This window comes from Mytilus edulis, chromosome 3 (genome assembly GCF_963676685.1).
Source record: "Mytilus edulis chromosome 3, xbMytEdul2.2, whole genome shotgun sequence".
NCBI lineage: Eukaryota > Metazoa > Mollusca > Bivalvia > Mytilida > Mytilidae > Mytilus > Mytilus edulis.
Genome location: NC_092346.1, coordinates 66,866,506 through 66,891,869, shown reverse-complemented (window position 1 = coordinate 66,891,869; position 25,364 = coordinate 66,866,506). Strand labels below are relative to the sequence as shown.

Here is a 25,364-nt window from a genome sequence, read left to right as displayed (position 1 = left end):
CAATGCCAAACTAATAGTTCTGCAGGTATTAGTATCTCTTGAAATACACGAAATTTTCTATGTTCAATAGTACACTAATATGGAAAAGCTTTAAGAATTAAGTACTCATGACATTTAGAGATAAAGATAACTTTAACCTGATTAAACCTATATATAATAATCTTACATTCGATACATACATGTAAGAGCACTGAATTGGTTACAAACATGATACAATTGCTGTTATTCTTTTGGGTCTCAAAATGTAAGTACGCAAGATTTAAAAATAATATTATCACTAGCTTACAAAAATTATTTTTATTTTTTAAAAAGTGTTTTCTTGCATGTGAAGTTAACAATTGACATATAACTTACAGCTGCATTCTATAAGAGTGTTTGGATATTGTATTTTTAACGTGGAGTGTTGAAAAAAATGTATGGTATTTATAGTTGTAATCCTAAATCCTAAATTTGCAACTGTTGTTATTGTGCTGTGTAATCGTGTCACGAACCAAGACACAAGCGTGAATATTTTCATTTCAAGATAACAGATTATTTCAATGAAATCCCCGATACACTTGGTATGATGGACACAAAAATGTTCGCCTTACGAATTGATGTGGATGAGCGCAACTGGCAGATTTCACTTCTGCTGCCTTTAAATAAAATTGTAATTAATGATTGAAAAAATGATCTTCTACTTAAGGATTGCAATAAAACTTTGAAAACAAATATATCTATATATTAAACATTCAAAAATACTGTATATAGATTTGCATAATGTATCATTATATCAGGGAATGTATCGAAATTTATATTTTTTTTAATTCAATTTTGAAAAAGGCCGTGGAAACGAAATCCTTTACGTGGTTTATTTCGATATTGTTTAGTGTTATTCGTATTATTTTTAGTTTGCTGGTTTATTCTTGTATTATATATATATTGATTGATTGATTGTTGGTTGCTTAACGTCCAGTGGCAAATATATCATGCATATTCAGGACGAGAACAAGTTAACAATAAATACAATAGGTAGGTTGTTGTAATAGAGGCCATCTAGGATGATGGTCGGAGAAATTTGGACTGCCACTGGAAAATGGGGGTATATTGGATAGGGACAGAAATTTTGCCTAGCAACAGGCCACCTACGGACCCCTCAAAGAGTTGTTGCAAGGGTTCTTAACGTGCAAAGAGCGTGGCACTCTCTTTACACGAGGCATCGGATGTAACGTCCCCCTTCTGACCGGACGTGACTGCAAACTTGATACATCCTGCACAGCCAAACGGACGACCCACTTCAGCAAGCGTTTTACTGCCGGTCGGGAGAAGACAAAGTGACCATATTTCTATACCCCAGTCACCCTTGGGGTTTATTATATATATAAAACATTTATTTATTTAAACGTTTCTTTTTCAGTATCATGGATGTTAGTAAGTGCTTCCTACCAAGATTGTATCGACGCCATAGATACTGGATGTAGACAAGGAGTTACCGACCTTAACAAATATTGTTTGACTGACGGCAGGATTATAAATGGCAGGTGAGAACTTTAATCTTCTATTTGTTAATATAAGCTTTATCAAAATGAAATTCAACTATACATGTAGAAATCAAATTAAAAGTTAATTTTCAAATATAAATTATTAAGACATCGTTTTATCAACAAAAAGTAAAATCACAAAAATACTGAACTCCGAGGAAAATTCAATCAGAAAGTCCCTAATCACATGGCAAAATCAAATGACAAAACACATGAAACGAATGGACAACAACTGTCATATTCCTGACTTTGTACAGGCATTTTCAAATGTAGAAAACGGTGGATTGAACCTGTTTTTATATCGCTAAACCTCTCACTTGTACGACAGTGTCATCAAGTTCCGTTATATTCACAACGATGCGTGAACAAAACAGACATAATAAATAAAATAGTCAAAATAAGGGTACAGCAGTCATCACTGTGTAACAATCTTAAAACAAACAATTTTACAAAAAAGCTCAAAAGCATCTATCAAATTAAAAACACCTTCATTGCTACGCGTGTCAGAAAATTTTATACGTCACATAGGAAGAAATTTTTGCCGTTTTAGTTAGTGTCTACAAAATATTGCCAGAGAAGCTAAAGGGTAATTAAAATGCAAATGTTCACTGCTATATATATACACATGTTCCACAAACATATTAGGTCTGTAAGAAGACCCCTAACGAGTTAGTTGACCGTCATTTAATATCTGTTTCGCAGATGAAGACGACGAATATGTTTCATTTATCGTAACTGCAATCCCGTCCAATTTCCCTCGAATGCGACCTAACGAATTAGGCTTAAAACGTTTTTGGTAGGGTTGTTGATGCTCAGTCTTTAGTTTTTACTATGTTGTGTTTTGTGTATTGATGTTTGTCTCGTTTGATCATTTTCTTTTTATCTTATTTTCGACTGTGTCTTGGGTAATTTTTTTTACTCTCTTCTACAGACAGAAAGCAAAAGGTTATATGTCCTATGACCATTTATATGTTTATTTAACTGACATGTTATCGTTATTATCTTCTTTTTTTTCAGTTGCAATTTCCACAAGGAATTTTGTCTTCAGACATATTTCCATAATGAGACGATTGAGCTTCAAAGTCACGGCACTCATTGTCAGTACCATGATCATAATACATGGTATAACCCGAACATTACAACTGGATCAGTAAATCTATTCTCAAATATAATTCATGGTATAGACGATCGTCTAAAGGCAGTAGAGGTTGCAGGACATACTCCGAAAGAAGCTATCAAAATATTCTCAAAACAGGATCATACTCATAAAATATACATCAGAAATACTAACTGCTGGGCATACGGACTAGATTTATCATGTATATCTCCATGGAATAGCTACGGCAACAATAGGAAAGCGGGCACACTTCTGTCACCTCGTCATGCTGTGTGGGCTAGGCATTACAGTATCAAAGTAAATTCAACTCTCCGATTCGTTGATCAAAACAATAATGTATTCGATCGAAAAATAATCAAAACTAGAGCTATACCCGTCAGAACAAATTCCACGAACCACCGGGCATATCTTTCTGGCTTCGATATGGTTATTGGTCTTTTGGATAGCGACGTTCCTTCAAATATAAGTTTTGCAAAAGTACTTCCAAAATATTTTCAAGAATTCCATCCATTGCGTATGTATGTAAGGCTACCAACACTGTGTACGGATTTTGAAGAAAAGGCACTGATTGACGACTTTTCAATTCAGACACACAACATGGCTCGCTTAACAGTTCCGTTCCGGAATACAACACGTCACCAGTATTATGAGCCTAAGATAAGTGGAGATAGCGGCAATCCATGTTTCTTTGTCGTCGAAAATGAACTTGTATTTCTTTTCGTATTTACCTTTGGTGGAGCGGGTTCTGGCACTTCCATTCAGTATCACCATGATGATGTTAACCAAATTATGCATAGCCTTGGGGGAGGATATCAGCTTACAGAGGTTGATCTGTCTAAATACCTTGGGAATCATGACATAAATAGCCTATTTGGGTAAAAACTTGGCTTACTTGTTGCCTTTTATTCAAACTTTCCTCTTATTTTTTTTTGGCATCCATAGTTAGCTTTATTAAAGATGAAAAATTATTTCCATTGATAAAACAACTTTGGATATTCTTGTGTCTGGTGCGCTTTCCCGGATTTACCTTCATCAGTATCGTATGGTCTTTTCACTATGTTTTTAATTGGTCCTATAGCTGTTTATGTATTTAGGCGTATTGTACTCGGGGACTGTTTACTCTTTTTATGGAGGTAAGACTGTTGCAAAACAAATTCTGGTTCCTTCAAGATCGATATAGCATGTTTGTTGATTAATTTGTTTGCCCCACTTACGATTGTAGGGCATTAATGTTGCCCGGATTTTGGCGTCCGTACGACCATTCTTTGGTTAAAGTTTGTTGTTAAAGGTGATTTAATATGAAGTTGTGGTAACATCAGCTTAAAATTTATTACATATAGTGATATATAACTTTGTAAGATAATATATAGAAAATTAGTTTTTTAACAAGATCTCGAGATTCCTTAATCATTTAAAAGTGATAGTACGTGCGATGCATGGTATCATATGGACACTAACCTCATAGAGTGGAGATTACTTCTATCCTCTCATTGGAAGTTGCTGTCAGAATAATCTGTCATAGAACTGTTTTAAACTGTCCTAGAAAAGTTCTACCTAAATCAGTTCTACCATAGAAGTGTTCTAAGTCAGGAATATGACAGTTCTTGTCCATTCGTTTTTGATGCGTTTTGTATTTTAATTTTGCCATGTCATTATGGACTTTCCGAATTGATTTTCCTCTAAGTTCAGTATTTTTGTGATTTTACTTCTTTCTAAATAGAACTGTCAGAATCAGTTCTAGGCAGAACTGATCAAATCAGATCTAGGAAGAACTGTCAGGATCAGTTCTAGGGTAGAACTGTTTAAAACTGTTCTGGTAGAACTGTCCAAATCAGTTCTAATCGTATAACTGTCAGCAAAATTGACCAAATCAGTTCTTACCGTAGAACTGTCGGCAGAACTGACTAAATAAGTTCTAACCGTATAATCGTCTGCAGAACTGAGCAAACCTGTCAGATAATTTGTATGCCCCATTTATTGGCATTATGTTTTCTGGTCTCTGCGTCCGTTCGTTTGTCCGTTCTTCCGTTCGTCCGTCTGTCCCGCTTCAGGTCAAAGATTTTGGTCGAGGTAGTTTTTGATGAAGTTGAAATACAATCAACTTGAAACTTAATATATATCATATTCATTTGACTTTTTTTTGTTTTTGTATTTTTAAGACAAAGAGTTCTTAAAACTGTTCTAGGGTAGAACTGTCAGGACCAGTTCTAAGTAGAACTGACCAAATTAGTTCTAGGTTAGAACGGTTCCAGCTAGAATTGTCTAAAAAGTGTCAGGATGACAGTTCTACATACTGCCCTAGAACAGTTCTCCTGACAGATTCTGAGATTTGATGAGATGTTAGAAGTGATCTCCACTGTATGTTTATGTTCGCCAATATCTGCTATTTGATTTATGCTTAAAAAATTTGTTAGTTTTATTTAGCATTTTATTCCAGAATATTTCATAATTCTATATAAGATTATTCAAAATAAATATATTTGTATTTGGCAAAAACTTTCGGATCTGTTGTTCCTCCATGGTCTTCAACTTTGTACTTTATTTGAAATTTTAACGGTTTCGAGCGTCCCTGATGAGTTTTTTGTTGACGAATGGGTGCCTGGCGTACACAATTATAAACCTGGTAACTTTGATGAGTTTATTTATCATTTGAATCATACTTCAGAGAACACAAAGTTCAAAAAGGTCGAACTAATATTTCTATTGAAAATCCTGGGTAAAATCTCGTTTTAACATTTTATGAAGGATGCTTTATCCACTAAAGGAAATGACTGATGACAACGCCTATCTACAATGTATATGACGAACTAAATCCAAGTTATAAATATTCTATAGAATGTTTCACTAATATTCCTCCATCTTTTTCTACTTCGTATCTTGTCTATTCATTTCTTCTTGTTTTATAAGGAAATTACAAGATGTAAAAACACTTCACATGTGATGTAGACTATAACCACTTTTTATGTTTGATAAAGTAAGGTAACAAGTGTTGACTAAACTTATAAAGATTGAATTTTAAATAATGAACTTGTACTGTACAATGTAAAGCATTTGTCACCCAAGTTAGTTTCCAATAAAACTATGATTTGTAATGTTAAATTTGCAGTCATTGTTTAGTTCTCCACAGTGTTGTTCTTCACATGACAGATGTTTGAGCCGTATACCTTTTCTGGTCCATGACAAATATTTCCCTAAAAAAACAAAAATAATATTACATAATTGAAATATTTTTTATACACAGAAGAATTAAGTAAAAGTGGTCATCACATATTCTTTACAATTATTTAAGATAACTCATAGCCAGAAATTAGTAGTGGTTTTGCTAATTAATATTCATAATATGTAAATGAGAATTGTACCACGTGATAGTAGTTTGAACTGGACTGGCTTGATAGGCTTGATATCATTAAAATCTTTAAAACACGGATATTATAAGTTGCCCGTCACAGAGTCCTTATTTACAATCACTTTGATATTTCCGTAAAGTTGTCAGGCGGTCAAAATCAAAACATTGAACGCGAATTTAGTGAATTTTCCGTGCTTTCGTGAGTTTATTCTTCTTGAAATAGTGACATTTTAATTTTACGTGGGAACCTAAAGTTCAACGACTACACATACAAGGTTTGGACTTGCTTATTCTTTGGAAATTCAAGTTTCAAATTTCACCCCGGCAACCTGTTTTTGTAAAGACATTGTAAGCCAATTTTCAACACGAAGTTTGCAAATTTGACGTTTCAGCCATTTTAGCCTGTATTTTACACTGCAATGTTTACGGAAGCGTATTAGGGACATAGAAAAAATAAAATTGGCAGTGAACTTTTTTTTCAAAGTCGAAATTTTGACTTTTCAAATCTCGAAATTTTGACTTTAACTTGAAATTTTGACTTTTCAAATCCCGAAATTTTGACATAAACTTGAAATTTTGACTTTCAAAAATCTTGAAATTTCGACTTTTTGAAAAGTCGAAATATTGACTTTTTTGAAACTCGAAATTTCGACTTGTGAAAAGTCGAAATTTTCACTTTAAACTCGAAATTTCGACTTTTTTAAACTCAAAATTTCGACTTTCATAAAACTCAAAATTTCGACTTATTTTAAACTCGAAATTTCAACTTATTCTAAATTCAAAATTTCGACTTTTTGTAAACTCAAAATTTCGACTTTTTTAAAACTCGAAATTTTGACTTAATTTAAAGTCGAAATTTCAACTTATTTTAAACTCAAAATTTCGACTTTTGGTAAACTCAAAATTTCGACTTTTGGTAAACTCAAAATTTCGATTTTTTTTTTACAATCGAAATTTCGACTTTGATCTCTTTTAAAACTTTGATGTTAGTATTCAAACACAGTTATTACAATTTTAGAAGGAGTAGACATGGGCGCAAATTATTAAAGCGTCATCAACACATTTTGGCAATTTATATTTTGAAATAGGTTTTGTTCCATGTTTTAGTTCCCACGACACTGTCATACAATCGTCATATCTGAGAACATATAGCATCGCAGTTTCAAAGGCCTGTTTGGTTTCCCAATAGCAAGTCACTGACTTTGCCTTGTTTAAACAATGGTAAATCAAGAGGCCAAAAATGCCATGCATATTCAGGGCGACAAATGAGCTGCTCGGTTTTCTAGTTTTGGAATTTTGAAATAAATAAATGGTTCTTTTTTCTGGAATATTGATTCAACTCTACAAGTTGACATTCTTATTACACAACTATTAACCATTGTCTTTATATATCAGACTGTTGAATAAAAGTATGTCGTAATTAACATGGGTGTATCGGAGTAACGGGGTTGTCTTGATACACATATCTGAAGTCCAGACTTGAAATATGTATTTGAACGTGAAACATGTTTTATTTATTCTTCGGCAAGAACAAGATTTTCTATCTAAAATAACCTCTTTAAAATGGTTTAGTTTATTAAAATGTGCTTATTAAGTTTATGATGTATATGGCTCTCCGCTTGCTGATATAAATGACTGTGAATGTGGTAATCGCAAACGTATAAATATTTAGGAAAATTCGAAATTTTGAGTTCAAAACAAGTCGAAATTTTGAGTTAAAAAGAAGTCGGAATTTCGAGTTTAGAAAAAAACGAAATTTCCAGTTTTAAAAAAGTCGAAATTTTGAGTTAAAGTCGAAATTTCGACTTCTAAAAGAGTCAAAATTTCGACTCTTTGAAAAGTCGAAATTTCAAGATTTTAGAAAGTCAAAATTTCAAGATAAGAAAAGTTAAAATTTCGAGTTAAAGTCGAAATTTTAAGATTTGAAATGTCAAAATTTCGACTTTGAAAAAAAAGTTCACTACTACTTTTATTTTTTCTATGTCCCTAATACGCTTCCGTAAATGTTAAAGGCCTCTCGCTTCGATTTTTAAAATATCTCAGGAACCTGTATTTTTGAAACAACAGTCATTATGTTTCGTTTAAATGGTGTATATTGTTGTGTATATTCATTTTCTGCCCCGGCAACCTGTCTATCACTTAAATTAAATTTAAAACAGATATTTTTTCAAAATTCCCTATCATTTTAATGTAATTTCCGTGACCCGTATCCGATTTCTTTAGTATAATATTCAAATAAGCAAAGTGGCGTTGATTTCTGGATATGTGATGAGGCCACTAGTAATTAATTCGACTTTAGATCCCAAGATTAAAAGAAAATCTTCCGAAGATTGAACTTTGAAGAGTGTTAAAAGTATATTTGTAACAGAAACTACATTCAACATCAGACTTAACAATCACCGGTCGTTCTATACAAAAGGAAGAAACTGTCCAATTACGAGACACCTCTTAAGAACAGGACATACTTTTGATAATATCACCTTTCAAATAATTGAGGTAAATCAAAATTGGGACTCCGAAAGGAGAAAACAGAGAGAAAGGTTCTGGATGCATCAGCTACGTACTCTTGAACCTGATGGACTTAATGAGAGGGATGAAAAACAGTTCTACCCAAAACCAAAGGAATAAATCATGAATTTCATTCTATTTAACTAAAACAACTATTTGTTTAGATTTAAAAATTGTTATGTACAATAAACGGCAAAAATATGTTTTATATACCCCATCAATCAATATGTTAAACTTTTACACAAATTTTGTGTAGCCGTCAAGCTACAAAGATATTTTTTGTCATGCATCCGATTTCACCTAGATAGATGCACACGCCCGATGAAGCTAATTTGTCTAGCGAAATATTGCGTGAATAATATATAAAATATAACAACTAATTTTATAACACTCATTAGTGTGTTAAAGTTACATTCTTAGACACTTATATAAATATAATTATTTTCTGTGACTGTATCTTACATTCATTTGTAGGATCCTTTACTATAGATAATTTAGCTGATCTGTAACAATAACATCTTCATGCCTTATATATCATGTACTGTAGTACGCCGCTAGATTAAAACTGACGTGGAAAGGTAACACACGGCCAGCGAAAGCTCTTTTTTTTTGAGAGCCCAGGTGGTAGTGTTGTCTAGCGGGACGGCTGCAGTGCAGGCGATTTGGTGTCACGATATCACAGTAGCATGGGTTCGAATCCCGGCGAGGGAAGAACCAAAAATTTGCGACGCAAATTTACAGATCTAACATTGTTGGGTTGATGTTTAGACGAGTTGTATATAATTTTTGGTTCAACCCAACAATGTTAGATCTGTAAATTTGCTTTCGCAAATTTTTGGTTCTTCCCTCGCCGGGATTCGAACCCATGCTACTGTGATATCGTGACACCAAATCGCCTGCACTGCAGCCGTCCCGCTAGACCACACGACCACCTGGGCTCTCAAAAAAGAGCTTTCGCTGGCCGTGTGTTACCTTTCCTCGTCAGTTTTAATCTAGCGGCGTACTTCAGTACATGATATATAAGGCATGAAGATGTTATTGTTTACCGATCAGCTAAATTATCTATAGTAAAGGATCCTACAAATTAATGTAATATACAGTCACAGAAAATAATTATATTTTTAAGTACGTCTGAGTCAGTGACAACTCTACAACAGATGTATCCATCGGATCGCCATCAATGATGGTGATACATGGCTGTGTACATAATGTATATACAACTCGTCTAAACATCAACCCAACAATGTTAGATCTGTAAATTTGCTTTCGCAAATTTTTGGTTCTTCCCTCGCCGGGATTCGAACCCATGCTACTGTGATATCGTGACACCAAATCGCCTGCACTGCAGCCGTCCCGCTAGACAACACGACCACCTGGGCTATAATACAAACAATTCTAAACAAGTGACAAACCATACAATATACCTGTCCACTGGATCTAAGAGTGATATAGATACAAGGTTAATGCAAATATTTATATAAGTCTGAAAATTACACCAAACAGTGTTAGAGTTAGATTTTCTACTGACAAATTTTTTGTCCGTCCCTCAGCGGGATTCGAACTCACACCTTTGATACACTACAGCACCAATCGCTTAGCCTCGTGTCCAGCGCTCTAGACCACTCGACCACATCCGCTATATCTTCCAACCGGCAGTGAACTTGTTGTCATACTTAGGGGTTTGTATGAATGTGCGGGATGAACAAGTATGCAACCACGTTTGGTCAGAATGGGGACGTTAAAGCCGATGACTCTTGTAGAGAGATTGCCACGCTTACTGCACGCTAAAAAATTTGGAACAACCCTTTGAAAGGTCCGTAGGTGGCCTGTTGCAATGCTTTCTGTTCCCATTCAATAAAGTTTACCGTCATTTCTAGTGGCAGTCTTAATTTCCATAAATTGCATTGCGAACGGCATCTATTAAAGGACCTACTTATTGTTTTATAGTTATTTGTTCTTGTCCTGAACATGCATGAAATATTTGCCATTGGACGTTAAGCAACCAACAATCATTCAAAAATGGCTGTTGAGCAAAAAATAAAATGAAAATGAATAAATAAATACCTTCATAAGCCATCGATTCAAACATTTCTTTTCCATTAGGAGTTTTTTTAAGTATAAAAAATCTCGAATCTGCTTTTTCTAAATCGACATCTCTGTCAGGATGCGGAAATTCCTAAAAAAAAATATTTATGATGCATGCATGGCTTATTTTTATAAAAAAAAATATTGACCACAATGTCATTTAAGAATTACAGAACAAGGTAGAATATCATGGTACAAAGTTTGAAAAATTTGTTTGCATACTAGTTATATGTTTTTCATGTCAGTGTTTTTTTTTAAGTAGACTATACGGTTTTGGGTTGTTGAAGGCCTTGCGATTACCAATAATTGCCCTTTGTGGATAGTATGCTCTTTTGGCAATTATACCACATCTCCTTTTTTATTTTACAAATTTCAGAAAAGAACAGATATTAGCGATCAGTACATGAACCTAGTTTTTTGTGAGGTTCGTGTTGTTTTGTTCTTTAGTTTTCTATGTTGTGTCATGTGTGTGTTGTTTGTTTGTCTTTTTCATTTTTAGCCATGGTGATGTCAGTTTGTTTTATATTTATGATTATCTTTCGTCCCTCTTTTATAGTATAACTCTATAATAATGGTTTGATAATTAACAAATCAAAGCTCATGCAAAACAAAAATATAGCTTTGAAGAACACTCGCAGTTACTAAAAGCAAACTCGATGCACTCTTAATCTGTTTTTTTTAAATCATTTAATCCCTATGAAAGTTTGTTTGTTTGTTATAATGTCACGAAAATAAAAAAAAAGCACATGCAGTTTCTTCTATAAAGCTATAAATATGATTATTGGTATCCAATTTACCGCTTTCCAACTAAAATGGTTTACTCCAGGAATTCGCCTGCCCCCCCCCCCCCCCTAATTTATTTACTAAAAAGGAAATAACTCAATTTACTTGCATTCATCTAACATACTACATAGTGTGTTTCTTTTGTATGCATGGATTAAAAAAAGATACCAGTGCGTAAATTGAAGGATAGACAATTTGCCTTCGAAATATCTGCATATCAAATAAAAAATGCAAACAAAATGCAGTGTTCGAAAAAAAATACTTAAGACTAAATTTATTAAGCTATATTTACCTCTGCCTGTACGTCTTTTTCATTCTTGACTGTAATATATAGTCCTTTCTCGGGATTTCCCTCCTCTCCAAGCCTCTTGACGGCACGTATAATACATACATACGTGTTATTCAGATGATTTTGTCCTCCACTTAAAACTAAATAATTTTGACAGGCGAAGGTAAAGCCACCTATAAAACATTGTGAAATCAGAACAGATAGCGTTGGAATTGATTTCAAATACTATCAGTATGGATGATATCTTTAAGCAACACTTTCTATATTGATATGCATGTTCTATTATTACGACCTGCTATAATGTATTGTCTACTAAATACAGTCTGTAATTTATATATTGTCAACTGAATGCACCCTGGTCTCAAAATGAGATTATTTTGGCAGTGTTCGAAGTCTGCAAGGAATTTATAAATATATAATTATATATTTCACATGGTTTTTTTTTTCTGACAACAAAGACGAAATAGAAACGGGAACGTGTCAGAGAGACGACAACCCTATAACAGAGCAGAAATAAACGAAGGCCACCAATTAACGCAGCGAGAAAATCCAATCCATGGAGGGTGGGGAACTCTGCTTGTCGCTAAAAAGTAATGTATGATAGTTCAGTGAAATGGACGCCCCACTAAACTCCAAAACATACAAATGAACAAAAATTGATTAAAAGCAGTATCAGTTTGACAGCAGATTATAATTTAGCTACCTACCGAATTAGACTATTTACCGGATTTGTTATAACATTTGCAACATGACGGATGCCACATGTGGAGCAGGATCTGCTTACCCTTCCGGAGCACCTGAGATCACCCCTAGGTTTTGGCGGGGTTCGTATTGCTTATTCTTTAGTTTTCTATGTTGTGTTATGTGCACTATTGTTTGTCTGTTTGTCTTTTTCATTTTTTGCCATGGCGGTGTCAGTTTATTTTCGATTTATGAGTTTGACTGTCCCTCTGTTATATATCGTCCCTCTTTTAGCTCTGATTTATTGACTTTACGTACCTCTTTCTTTGACATCACGTGGTAATGATTCCATGACTAGTTTGTTTTCAGCTGTACATTTGGCATATTTTGCACTATTACTTTCGGATATATAACAGTCATATGAATGTATGTACTTGACATTGTATACATATGGTTGAATATTCAGGAATAATTGTTTAATTACATATCTAAAATTGAAACCTGAAATTGAACAGGAATATTACTATAGTAAGATTCTCGGCAGTTGTTTTCAAATTGGACCGTTTGTTATATATACCATCCTGTACCAAACAATATAATAATCTAGATGTGTTAAACACAACTGTCCCGTCTGCTGTTATGACATAAATCATGCTTCTGTGATAAGAAGGTCATACGAAATCAAGTGAAACGCAAATTCTAACAAATGACGTCCTTATTTTGCTTTTAAACAAAGCTGTGTTCTAATTATCACAAATATGTTTGACACATGCGCACAAACTTACTGTTTACATTCTCGTTATTTGCCTTCTTTACCTGATAAATTATATATATTTTAACTGCTTACATTAATGCCCGCGTCAGACTGTCCCGATTTTTATATACGATGGACACCCGAATGCGAAAATTGTAAGTTCGTACGAAGTTGGTCCCGATCTCGTTAAAATACCAAAAAGTGACCGAAGCACGTACGATGAATAACGAAGTCTATACGATGGTGCCGAAACTATATACGATAGCAAAAGATGGACATACGAAGGTTAACCGAAGACGGGTATTTAAGCTTCATATTTCCGCCGAAGCCTACACGATGGATCACGAAGGCTACACGATGGATTACGAAGGCTACACGATGGATTACGATGATGGCGCGATGGATATACGATGTCTAAAAAACGTAGTGTACAGCTTACCATGCATTTAAATTATATACCGAAGGCATCACGCGTTTTAAATTGTAAGTACATGTATGTACATAATACAAGTGTACAATGTACAAACGATCTAAAAATGCGTTCTACCAGGCTGTTTTGAACTTTTTTATGATACGAACAGAATTTCGAAAACATATCGTTTCTGTACAAGTCTGCCATGCATAGCGGGAAATCGATCTTTTTGTCTAATTCTTATAAAACTTAGTTTATTATCCCCTCGCCTACTACATGTAAGTTGCGTGTAGATAAAATTGTTATGGACACTCTAGAACCAAAATGCTCAAAACTTGGTATGGTGTTACTCGTTAAGAATATATTAAGTGCTATTGACTTTAAAGTTCAAAGGTCAAGGTCACAGTGGCACTTGTAATACAAGGCAATATCACCCTTGTAGACACTCTAAAACCAATATGCTTCAAAAGATTTTAACCACATTTGGTTTATTGTTCCTCCTTGTAATGATCTGACATTTTTTACGTTCAAGGCGAAAGGTCAAGGTCATGCAGATGGACTTGTTTTTTCTCCTTGAAATAGCATAATACACAGGAAATCGGTTGCTCATTTTTTACCTGCTGGTTCTAAAGACAATATTAAAGGTATTTCCAGTTACTGAATGTTTTGGTTAATTTAAAAAAAAAAAAATTTATGTATCAAATATGCATATTCAATTTACCATTTTCTGCATGTGTCATATACAAATAAAGTGTCCATATTTGTCCCCAATATGTTACATACGAGGGGATGCCACGCTCGGCATTGCCTTGTTTGAACTGTAAAATGTGTGCACTAGTCTGAATAATCACCCATAATTATGCCCATGTTTACTGATCTATCTTAAAGATAAAGTAATGGGTTCGTTGATCCCTTTTATTCAAAAAGTAATAATATAGACAAAAGGAAGGATGTGGGGAAAGCAACAAATGCGTCAAAATATGACATATAGAAAACAAAATGGTTATGGAGTAAACATTCGTGTGACAACAACTAAGACGATACATAAAAAACCAGAATAATGAAGAAAAAGTTGGTTTCCCTATATACGTGTACCTGCAGTGTTGGTGTACGAGGCGCGTTTATGATTCATTATGTTACTTGATATGAAAAATTGACAAAAAAATAATATTTTACTTGTAAAAGTAAATCCTGAGCCTGTAATAGCTGCTCTTCTTGTTCCATTTGAATTAATAGAAACAACGCTGTCGCCTTTCTTGTTCTCATAGAATCATATGACATGAGCTCCATGTTTTGTGAACGTCTTCCTTAACTGTCGTATTAGACTGACCAGTGCATATCGCGCATGGCACTTTAAATGTATTTTAGCGCAAAAATTAACTTACATTTAGCTGGATTTATTGCCGTCGTAGTTCCATCTTGTCGCCTTCGTACTTTTATTCGATGGCAACACGACGGGATTACGCGGTCTTCACGAAGTCGTGTTGCCATCGTAAGACCTTCGGGTAGCTTCGTGATTCATTCGTGTAGACATCGTAATGTCAAAACTGCCCGAAGGAAACGATGGAAACACGAATGCAATACGATGTTCAAAGATGCATTTCCGGTGACATTACGATGGTGAGGATGGTGATACGAACTCAATACGAACCCTCAACATCGGACGCACCTTCGGGGATTTTTTAACATGTTAAAAAAATTAGAACCCTTCCCGAAGTTGTCCCCGAAGGCTAGAAAAAGTGGCCGATGGTTCTACGATGGTTAAAGATGGCACTACGAATAGCCCGATCTGGATACGATCAGTCCCGATTTTGAAAATTTCCATAATCGTGTTGCCATCGTCGTAAAAATCGGGACAGTGTGACGCGGGCATTAAGGATATTAAATATTGTTATTAAATCATCATAATTATGTTTTCCCTGCTATTTGTTTTTAAACTAATTAAGTATGAAAATGAAATGTACATAATTCACGGGGAGGAAATGGGAACAGCCAAATAGACCTCGTCCTTTAAAAATACAGTATGTGTCCTTTTAGAATCGAAATAATTCCTCCATGTCATGCTCTATGTTCATTTTAAGTTAACATGGTTTGGCATTAAATTTGACCATATTTTACATCTGGCTAACGCTCAGTGTAAAATATCGACAAAGGTTAAGCCTACCCATGTTAAAATGAGCATAGAGCATGCCACGAAGGAATTATTTCTTAGTTCGATCTATAACCAAATACTTGACACTTATAAACCAAATAACCGGATCATAGTTTACAGCCATAAAAAAAAGACGGTAAAACCGTTATGTTGTGAGGTACAATCAGTGGCGTTGTAACGGAATAGGTTCGTTAGAAATGTTGCTCCATTTTTGGAAATTGTCGTGTTCTCTTTTAACCTTTGCAACAAATCTTTAAGAGATCTGTTATTGCAGGTTGCCTGTGGATTGCCATGCCATCAAGTCTTTCCTTTATATACTTTAAATTAGCCGTTTGAGTGAAGTTTTTTTCAACTAAATATTGTCAATAAAAATATCCGTTTTAACCTATGTCATACAACTCAAAGAGTAAGATACAATTATATACATCAATACGAACCTGCATCTATGTCAATATCTGGAATAAAAAAATACTTTCAGTATACATTTCGGTCTGTTTCTTTACTTAAATAATTCGTTTCCTTCACATAAGTTTTTTTCAGCTTGACTTATAAGCTCACACCCTTGTCATAAGACTGATACCCTTTTTGAAGTCTTTGTGAAGATCCGTCTTTTATTAGTTTTTTGTGTAGCGGTTTATTATTGTTTATTGTCTTTTCGTATATTTCTTTTTCGCAATAGTCTTTTTATTGAAATTATTATTTGGTATTTTCTTTATCTTATAGGTTAATTGGACTGGAAATTATATATAATTTACGAAGTCAAAAAATTTATCATTTCATTTTGTTATAAATACAATATTGGATCAAGCATATTTACTAAAATTAAAAACAAAACAATACATTTTTCAATGGATACACATGACTTTCGAAAATCATTACTTTTTTTTATGTAACAGAAGACCATGTTTCTAGATTATGTCTCTTAGGATATGGACTAAGTTTGAATTCTGATACAGTATCGTGTTTAAAATGCACATAACATATATCATACTTGCCTGTAGGTGGGTATATCAATAGTTTAATTGCAATCATTCTTAAATCTCCGTCTTGTTCTTCCCTATCTATAATCTACATATTAAACAATAAGTTTATATACAAATATGTCCAGAACAGCTCGTATAAACGAGTAGTTTTATACATGAATCAAAAGAAATGTTGGATATACCGCAATGCGACTCCAGTCCAACAACACAAACATATAGATGCAGAACAAACGATAAATCTGTATTAACTGTACTATATGAACATGGGCCTACATACATGTATACTATAAATGGCCTGTATTTGCTATTTATTATCAATTCCAAGTTTACTTTCTACTTTATAAGTGACCCATTGGAGAGTAAACTTGATAGTAAATTTCAATACTAGCTATTTCTAGTATATAAAATTGAGAATGGAAATGGGGAATGTGTCAAAGAGACAACAACCCGACCAAATAAAAAACAACAGCAGAGGGTCACCAACAGGTCTTCAATGTAGCGAGTGATTCCCGCACCCGGAGGCGTCCCTCAGCTGGCCCCTTTACACATATATACTAGTCCAGTGATAATGAACGCCATACTAATTTCCAAATTGTACACAAGAAACTAAAATTAAATTAATACAAGACTAACAAAGGCCAGAGGCTCCTGACTTGGAACAGGCGCAAAAATGCGGCGGGGTTATACATGTTTGTGATATCTCAACCCTCCCCCTATACATCTAACCAATGTAGAAAAGTAAACGTATAACAATACGCACATTAAAATTCCGAGTCTGATGTCAGAAGATGTAACCAAAGAAAATAAACAAAATGACAATAATACATAAATAACAACAGACTACTAGCAGTTAACTGACATGCCAGCTCCAGATTTCAATTAAACTGACTGAAAGATTATGATTTCATCATATGAACATCAGGCACAATCCTTCCTGTTAGGGTTTAGTATCATACCATCATAACATATATATGAGAAGAACATAACCCGTGTCATGCCAACAACTGTAGAATAAATGTGTTTAGTTCCGATGCAAAGACCTTATCAGTGACTCAATATTAACGCCAAAATATGCAATCTTTAATGACTTGACAACAGTATCGTAATTATACCCCTTCTTAATAAGTCTATTCAAAGGTTTTGTAAGTTTCTGAGGTGAATACTGACACCTTTGTTTTTTATAAAGAATATTTCCATAAAAAATTGGATGTGAAATACCTGAACATATTAAAAGTCTGCATGTTGAGCTATATTTACGAATGATGTCTTTATACCGATGATAAAATTTAGTAAATGTTTTGACTAGTTTGTGATATCGAAAACCCTGGTGTAATAATTTTTCAGTAATACATAAGTTTCTCTCGTTAAAATCTAAAACATTGTTACATACACGAGCGAATCGTACAAGTTGAGGTATATAAACACCGTAAGATGGTGACAAGGGAACGTCACCATCTAAAAACGGATAATTAACGATAGGAAATGAAAAATCATCCCTTTTATCATAAATTTTAGTATTCAGCTTTCCAATAGTGATATAGATATCAAGATCGAGAAAAGGGCAGTGGTCATTGTTAGTATTAGCTTTATTTAAAGTAAGTTCAACAGGATAAATTTCATTAATATACATACTGAAGTCGTCATTATTGAGAGCCAAAATATCATCCAAATATCTAAAAGTATTATTAAATTTGTTTATCAGATGTTGTTTCGATGGGTCTTTGCTTATTTTTGTCATAAATTGTAACTCATAACAATACAAAAACAGGTCCGCAATAAGTGGTGCACAGTTAGTCCCCGTTGCAATTCCCATAATCTGACGATATACGGAATCCCCAAAGCGAACAAAAATGTTATCTAGTAAAAATTCAAGGGCATATATAGTATCAAAGCATGTCCAATTAACACAGTTTTTTTGTTTATTGCTACTAAAAAATGACCTAAAAGAGTTTGAACATATATATTCACATTCTGATTTTTTGAATGCCCATTTAACTAGGTGTGTGAATTTTTTCTTAATGAGGATGTGAGGCAATGTGGTATACAGGGTAGAAAAATCAAAACTTTGAACAGATTCAAAATCACCAATATAAGCATGCAATTTATCAAGTACTTCCAACGAGTTCTTGACACTCCAAAAGTAATTTATTCCACTATTTTCGAAGGCCTTATTTGAACAATTTATTATCAGGTTTTTAATTGTACCAAGTGTGCTGGTAAGAAGAATAGACAATTTAGTAGTTGAACAATGGCTTGAAGACGAAATAAATCTATATTTGAAAGGGGTTTTGTGTAGCTTCGGAAGCCAATACATAGTTGGGACTTTCATTGTATTTGGCTCTGCTTGTAAAGCGGTGGCTAAAAGTTTATGTTTGTTACAGATTTCGTTTTCTGAAAATGGAGTCAGTTGGAATGTTGGTGAATTGGTGATTTCCTTTTTCAGAACCTTAATGTAAAATTTACGTCAAACAATAATAATAGAATGAAATTCAAAACAGTGTGGCTGTGGCCATTGATTGACACATTAAATGCATCCATTGACTGGGACAATTTACGTGAACGTTTGTCTGTAACGACCATTGTTCACGACGTACCTACGATAGACATTTAAACTATGGGGTCACCAAAGGTTTCTTAACGCCTTTAATTATAAAATAATTCGAAAAATAAATCAGGAATAACCTTTATGTTTTGATTTATATAATTGATATAAATCAAAACATCGTGTTATTTCTGATTAATTTTTCGAATTACTTTATTAAGGTGTTGAGAACCTTTGGTGACCCCATAGTTTAAGTGTCTTTAAAAAGTACATAGTGAGCACTGGTCGTTACATACAAACGTTCACCTAAATTTTCCCAGTCAATGGATGAATTTAATGTGTCAATCAATGGCCACGGCCACACTGTTTTGAATTTCATTCTATTATTAGCAGCTTTATCGGCCGGGACAAAAACAAATTCCTTGGCTAGTTCTTTTAGTTTATGTTTGATACGAGAAATAGGTTTATTGTGGTTATTGTTAATAGTAAAATGTTCTTTAAAATGTTGAATACGTATATCAACTATCTTCATTACTGAATTAAAAAAAGAGTCCACAGATTTTTTGTCAGCTTTTTCCCGTTTTATCCATTTCATACAGTAAGTATGGAGGGAGTCGTGGATGATATTACGACACTCATTCCAATTAATGATTGACGGGAGACGATATTTAGGTCCTTTACTGAGGAATGATTTTAACTCTTGGTCTTGAACGATGTTAAGATCTCCTGTTATAACATGGGAAATAGGTCCATAAATAAATTCGGAATTACTGCAATTACATGAAGTATGTGTATTTTCATGTATGTACATATATACAGAAAAAATGAAAATGTTGTTTATGGAGAAAAAAATTGTCCTGTCCCAAAGTACCTATGAAAATCGCCACTGTCTAGTCATGTAGAGAAAATATATAGAAATTGATGACGATGTTTCTTGCTAGGGCAGGAACACTAAAAGGCACTGTATTAAACTATTGGGATGTGAATGTGATATTTTTAATTCAATGTTTACTCATAAAAGTATGTAGATTGTAACATGTGTTATGGTGGCAGGTACCAGTTTTGGTGTACCAGAACATGTGTCCCACGCAGAAATTTTGTTATAGTTAAGTATTGAGGTATATAATTGCATCATGTGGACTGAAAAAATAAATGAATGTAAATTCTAGGCTATTGTACTACACAAGTAAGTAGTTGCATACACAGGTTGGGGATTTCCTTCACATATAGGTCCAATCAGATGTCAAAATTGTGGTCTCCTCACTTGACGGCATCCAATCAAAGTGGGGGAAAAATTCAGTTTTATGTAAACAAAAATATCTTGAGATTTTGATGGTAAGGATAGGTTCGGACAAGGCTCTAATTCACTGAATATCCTTTCTCTCTTGAATTTTGGCTAAAATTCTTGTCGGCTTTTAGCAGGATTTTGCAGGTGAGGATTAGATTGGTATCAGAGCATCACATTTTGTGCCTTATTTGCAATGCATTTATAAAGGAGAAGGTCCGGTAAGGACTCATTTTGGCCTCAAATTTCAGTTTCATCTGAAGAAAGATTTTGACCACTTAAACACTTAAGTGTCTATTTCACTTGATTCAATTAGTTTATGTGAATGATTTTAACTGATTAAGTCATTAAAAACGATCCGATTGAAGCTCAAATATGAAAAATCTCTCAAATATGTCAAAAAACGTCACTTTTCAGATTGTTTTTGTCAAAAATGAAAGTGGCCGCATCCGTGTTCATCCACAACCTTTATATATGTTATGTATTATCATAAAATACAACTTACATTGCAATATTAAGGATGAACACGAATGCGGCCACTTTCGTTTTACACGGAAACCGTCTAAAATTTAACTAAAATGATAGAATTTTGAAGATTTCAGTAATTTAGCATGACTTAATGGTGCTACAACCCGATATATGTGCATTGTATTGTCAAAAACAGCCCATATTTATGTAGAGAAGCATTCAACTGTCCAATAAATAACTAAAAGTTTACATTTTAACAATTTTGTAAAACTGTTATATTTTTGGGCCAAAAAGGGGCCTTACCGGATCTACTCCTTTTAAAATCTCCATGCTAGACAGACACCCAAATTTAAAGGTTTTCTATATATTTACATAAGCACGCACACATCTTAGTTCCTTGAAACCATACATTTTATTTGTATATAAGCTTGAATGAATTTTCAAGAAAATAAAATCATAAATCCATGAAATTCTAAAGATTTATTGTAAAATAACTGGTTTCTGCCACCTATCAACTTCCAAAATCTAAAAATATCAGAGTTATCTCCCCTAAACTATAAATCTGAACTTTTGGGAACAGATACCGGATGTTTTCATTTTTTTACTACAAAACTTTGAAGATTTCAGTTAAACATAAAAACCATTTCAATAGAACGTCCGTTGAGGGCACGATTGTAAACCTTTATTACATATATTAGTGAAAATGCAAATAAGAGAGAGAGGGAAAGATTTTGAATTTACTTACCAATGTTATACATCTGTCTTCCTCGGAAAAATCTAACACTTCTTTTATTATTTCAACAATAGTAACATGATCAAAATGGTTTATTGACTGTCCATTTAAAGCAATGAGTCGGTCATCGTCTCTAAAATGTAGGAAAAACATTATATGCAATCTAGTATTTGTTCATATGGACAACACCATATGGGTAATGGAAGTAAGACAGGGGTTAACTGACCACAATTGTATACATAAAGATAAACGTACAATGATATTAATAGACACACACGTGAAAATAGAAAGCTATGGGCTGCTTCGTTCTATCATAATTTAAAGAAATGTGTGTGCATGTGGTATTAAAAAACAAAACAAAACATTCACAAATAGACACGACTCTGGCCTTGAAGTCATAAAACTTTCGAGTCCGTTTTTTGTACTCATACTCCACAATCAACCAATCAAAATGCTTGATTTCATGTTACGAGCATCAGCCTCTTATTTTGGATAAAATATGATAAAATATTTGTAAAATAATATTGAAACGTAGTTAATGATAACATTGGCATTAAAACAAACAAAAAATGTATGAAAAAAAATGTTTTATCGAACCAAAATTTTTATTACAAAATGAAGTGTTTTTTTGTACAAAAAAATGCATTTTACAACTTTTACTGATGTCGAACTTTACAATGTCAGACATTTCAAAATTAATCTATAGATGATTGTTCACATCATGGTTGATCGTTATTGGCCAAATAATTAGTACTTTATGCGCAGCCTCCATTCAAACGGATAACCGCATCTTAACGTCCTCTGATACCTGCCACAAGTCGACTAATTTGTTGCTTAGGTAGCAGCAACCATTCCTAACAAAGGGTATTGTTTATTTCATGACGTGTTTGAACTGGGGTGTCCTTTCGTGCACTTGACGCCCAATAATGTCCCATATATGCTCGATATGATTCAAATTCGGGCTGCGATCGGGCCAAGGAATATACGATGCTAATTTCTAACAGTGGAGAGCTCTGCACTATATTGGATACGGGCAACTGTGTGTCTGTTCGTAGGCAAAGGTCCCCGAAATGGTCATATCGCACGATAACCAGTAGCGATGAGCCGATCCCGAACAGTTTTTGTTTTAAGGCTCCTGTATGGTTATCACGCTCTTTGTAGGATTGTATTGTTTGCATCGGGTTTCCTTCTGACCAACCTTCATTATGCTTGATTTTCCCTAGCAGATGTTAAAGGGGGTCTTCTTGATCTCGGAAGGTCTTTAACATCGTTTGTTGCCTGATTTGTATTCTCAAAACAACTTAAAGTGGAATGGTGATGACCAACAATACGTGCAATTGTCACAGCGACATATCTGCTTCTCTCATGCTGATTATCTGCCATCTTGCTGCAGTTATGAGTTGTTGATGACCTATTACAAGGTGTCAATCACATAATTTTATAAACTTGGTTATTTAAAGTGTTGAAAACAATGAGGATACAAACATCTGTTTTTCTGTTTACGAGTACAGTAGCTGCATGTGCAGATAAGAACTTATCGAGTCGACATTTATTGATTAAACTCAGGTGATATTAAAATTATGTTTAACTAGTTCTATTTCAACAAATTATATCACAAAACAATAAAGAGTGTTTTTTTTATTTGAATTTCAATTTGGTGTTGCAATACTTTTTTCCATGTGTATATAACAACCCACAACTCATTCGACGATTGACAATAATAAATACGAACAAGCATAAGTGATATTTTCATTGCGCATTACCTGAAGTTTTCCTCGTCATCGTTCAATATGTTGAGCTTTCTTATAAAATGTTCTCCATTTGTAGAAAATATACTGAATAGATGTGCGTCTGTCTCCATTGATCTACTCCGAAACAGAACTTTCGATTCCTAGACAAAAAAGAAAATAGTTTCATTTTCATAACAACGTTGAGAACCGCAATACTTAATATGTTGATAATGAATAATGAATCATTTACATGTACCTTTTTAAAAACTAGGTTGTCATCGGCTATCCATGACTGTCACAGTGAATTAACACTCACCCAGTCTGTCAGAAGCCTTCCAATGGGGATTTAGATAGAACAAACAATAAAGCACATGCAGTTGCACGAGAAGAAAATATAGAAAGTTTTGGTATTCAAATTAAAATCAACACACAAGGTTAAGTCCTCTACTATTTATTCGTAATACACAAATTTGAACCAGGCGTTGAGAACCTTTGGCGACCAAACAGTTTAAATTTCTATAACATGTACGATACGACGAATGCGCGTTACAGACGAACGTTCACCTAATCTGAAACCTATGGTGGCCGGTTAAGGCCATTTCGCGTTTTCGCGTTTTTCGCCTTTCATATTCTATAGGGCGAAAATGCGAAATCGCGAAGTTGAAAACGCGAAGTCGAAAACGGGAAATCGCGAAAAGGCGAAGTCGAAAACGCGAAATCGATTTTGAGGCCATTTCGCGTTTTCGCCTTTCATATTCTATACGGCGAAAACGCGAAATGGCGTTAACCGGCCACCATAGAAACAAGTACATGAATAACCTGAGCGCGCCAAGAAATTGATCTTAGTGCGTTTTTATTGTTAAAGTGAAAGATTTAAGTTAGGTAATACGAAGGAGATAATCTGCTCTATAACCATCTTAGCTTGTGAGATTATTTCACAACTGTCTATACGCGAAAGAAGTCCAAGTATTGGTGTATAATTTCTTAACTTATAGTCACCATTTAAGTGTGTTCATGAGTCGTGATTTAAAATGAGAATTAAATTAAATTAAATTAATGAATGTCTCACTATAAGTACAATATGATAATAAATTACCTGTTTTTCCATATTTAGTTACTAAAGGTATAACTAATATTATGTAAATATTCCGGCTTCTTTTAGTGTACTTGTTAAAGGTAAACTATATTTATATATCAATTTAAGGAAAACATTTCTGGGAAGTTGTTGTTTTGAAACACCGTGAAGCAACAGTTAATCAAGGAAACTACCGTAGGGAAGTTGTTAGCTATACCCAGATAATTTTTCTTAAATCTACATAACAGTATAAGGTTACTGCGTACCTTCACTACAATAGTTTCCGCGTAAAGCGTGATGAAATTACTCCTATAAATCAAAGTACACACTATACTAATATATAGCACAAAATATATCAAACACAATTTACAATTGCTGATCGCCCACAAGACTAGAAGGACACTGTATTTTATTATAATCTATCATAACATACATAATATTTTATGCAAATAATATCTATTTATAAAAGTAATGCTTTCGATACGAATTGAAAACATTGACTCTGTCATAAACGAACCCGCCAGCTAGGAAAAAACCAACAACCAAGTTACCTTAGTCGATATAGAAACCTGTGTCCAAACCCTAATGCTCGGAAGATCGTCTCGAGAGGTGTACATTGGACAATACTGAAAATTAGCTTATGTTTTTAATTACATAAACAAAATATGATATATCATTAAAATATGTATAAGAAAACAAAATACCAATTATTTTATTTATTATATATAGTAAAAAAACAAGAAAAAATCAAACAATAATTAACCAACATTAAATCTGATCATGACCAGTTCGAAGTTGGCGAGAGAATAGTCTAATGGGGAAATTAACCCGCGAAAAATTACCATTCACGTGATACACAACTTTTAAGAACAAATTAATTCATTTTTATAAGTTTCCTGTT

General features: G+C 33.8%; 2 protein-coding genes across 2 annotated transcripts; one reads left to right on the top strand and one right to left on the bottom strand.

Annotated features, from left to right (window-relative positions):
• Positions 1-161: 161 nt before the first annotated feature.
• Positions 162-3,523, top strand: LOC139517179 (uncharacterized). The gene is made up of 3 exons (XM_071307900.1): positions 162-244; positions 1,397-1,520; positions 2,538-3,523. Exons 1-3 carry the CDS (start codon positions 208-210, stop codon positions 3,514-3,516), a joined length of 1,140 nt encoding a protein of 379 aa, XP_071164001.1. The 5' UTR covers positions 162-207; the 3' UTR covers positions 3,517-3,523.
• Positions 3,524-5,088: 1,565 nt separating this feature from the next.
• Positions 5,089-24,625, bottom strand: LOC139517180 (uncharacterized). Its single transcript, XM_071307901.1, has 9 exons — positions 24,485-24,625; positions 23,422-23,549; positions 21,671-21,791; positions 16,643-16,715; positions 16,085-16,102; positions 12,648-12,830; positions 11,652-11,821; positions 10,556-10,667; positions 5,089-5,828 (listed from the first exon to the last, which is right to left on the bottom strand). Exons 1-9 carry the CDS (start codon positions 24,494-24,496, stop codon positions 5,701-5,703), a joined length of 945 nt encoding a protein of 314 aa, XP_071164002.1. The 5' UTR covers positions 24,497-24,625; the 3' UTR covers positions 5,089-5,700.
• Positions 24,626-25,364: the final 739 nt, after the last annotated feature.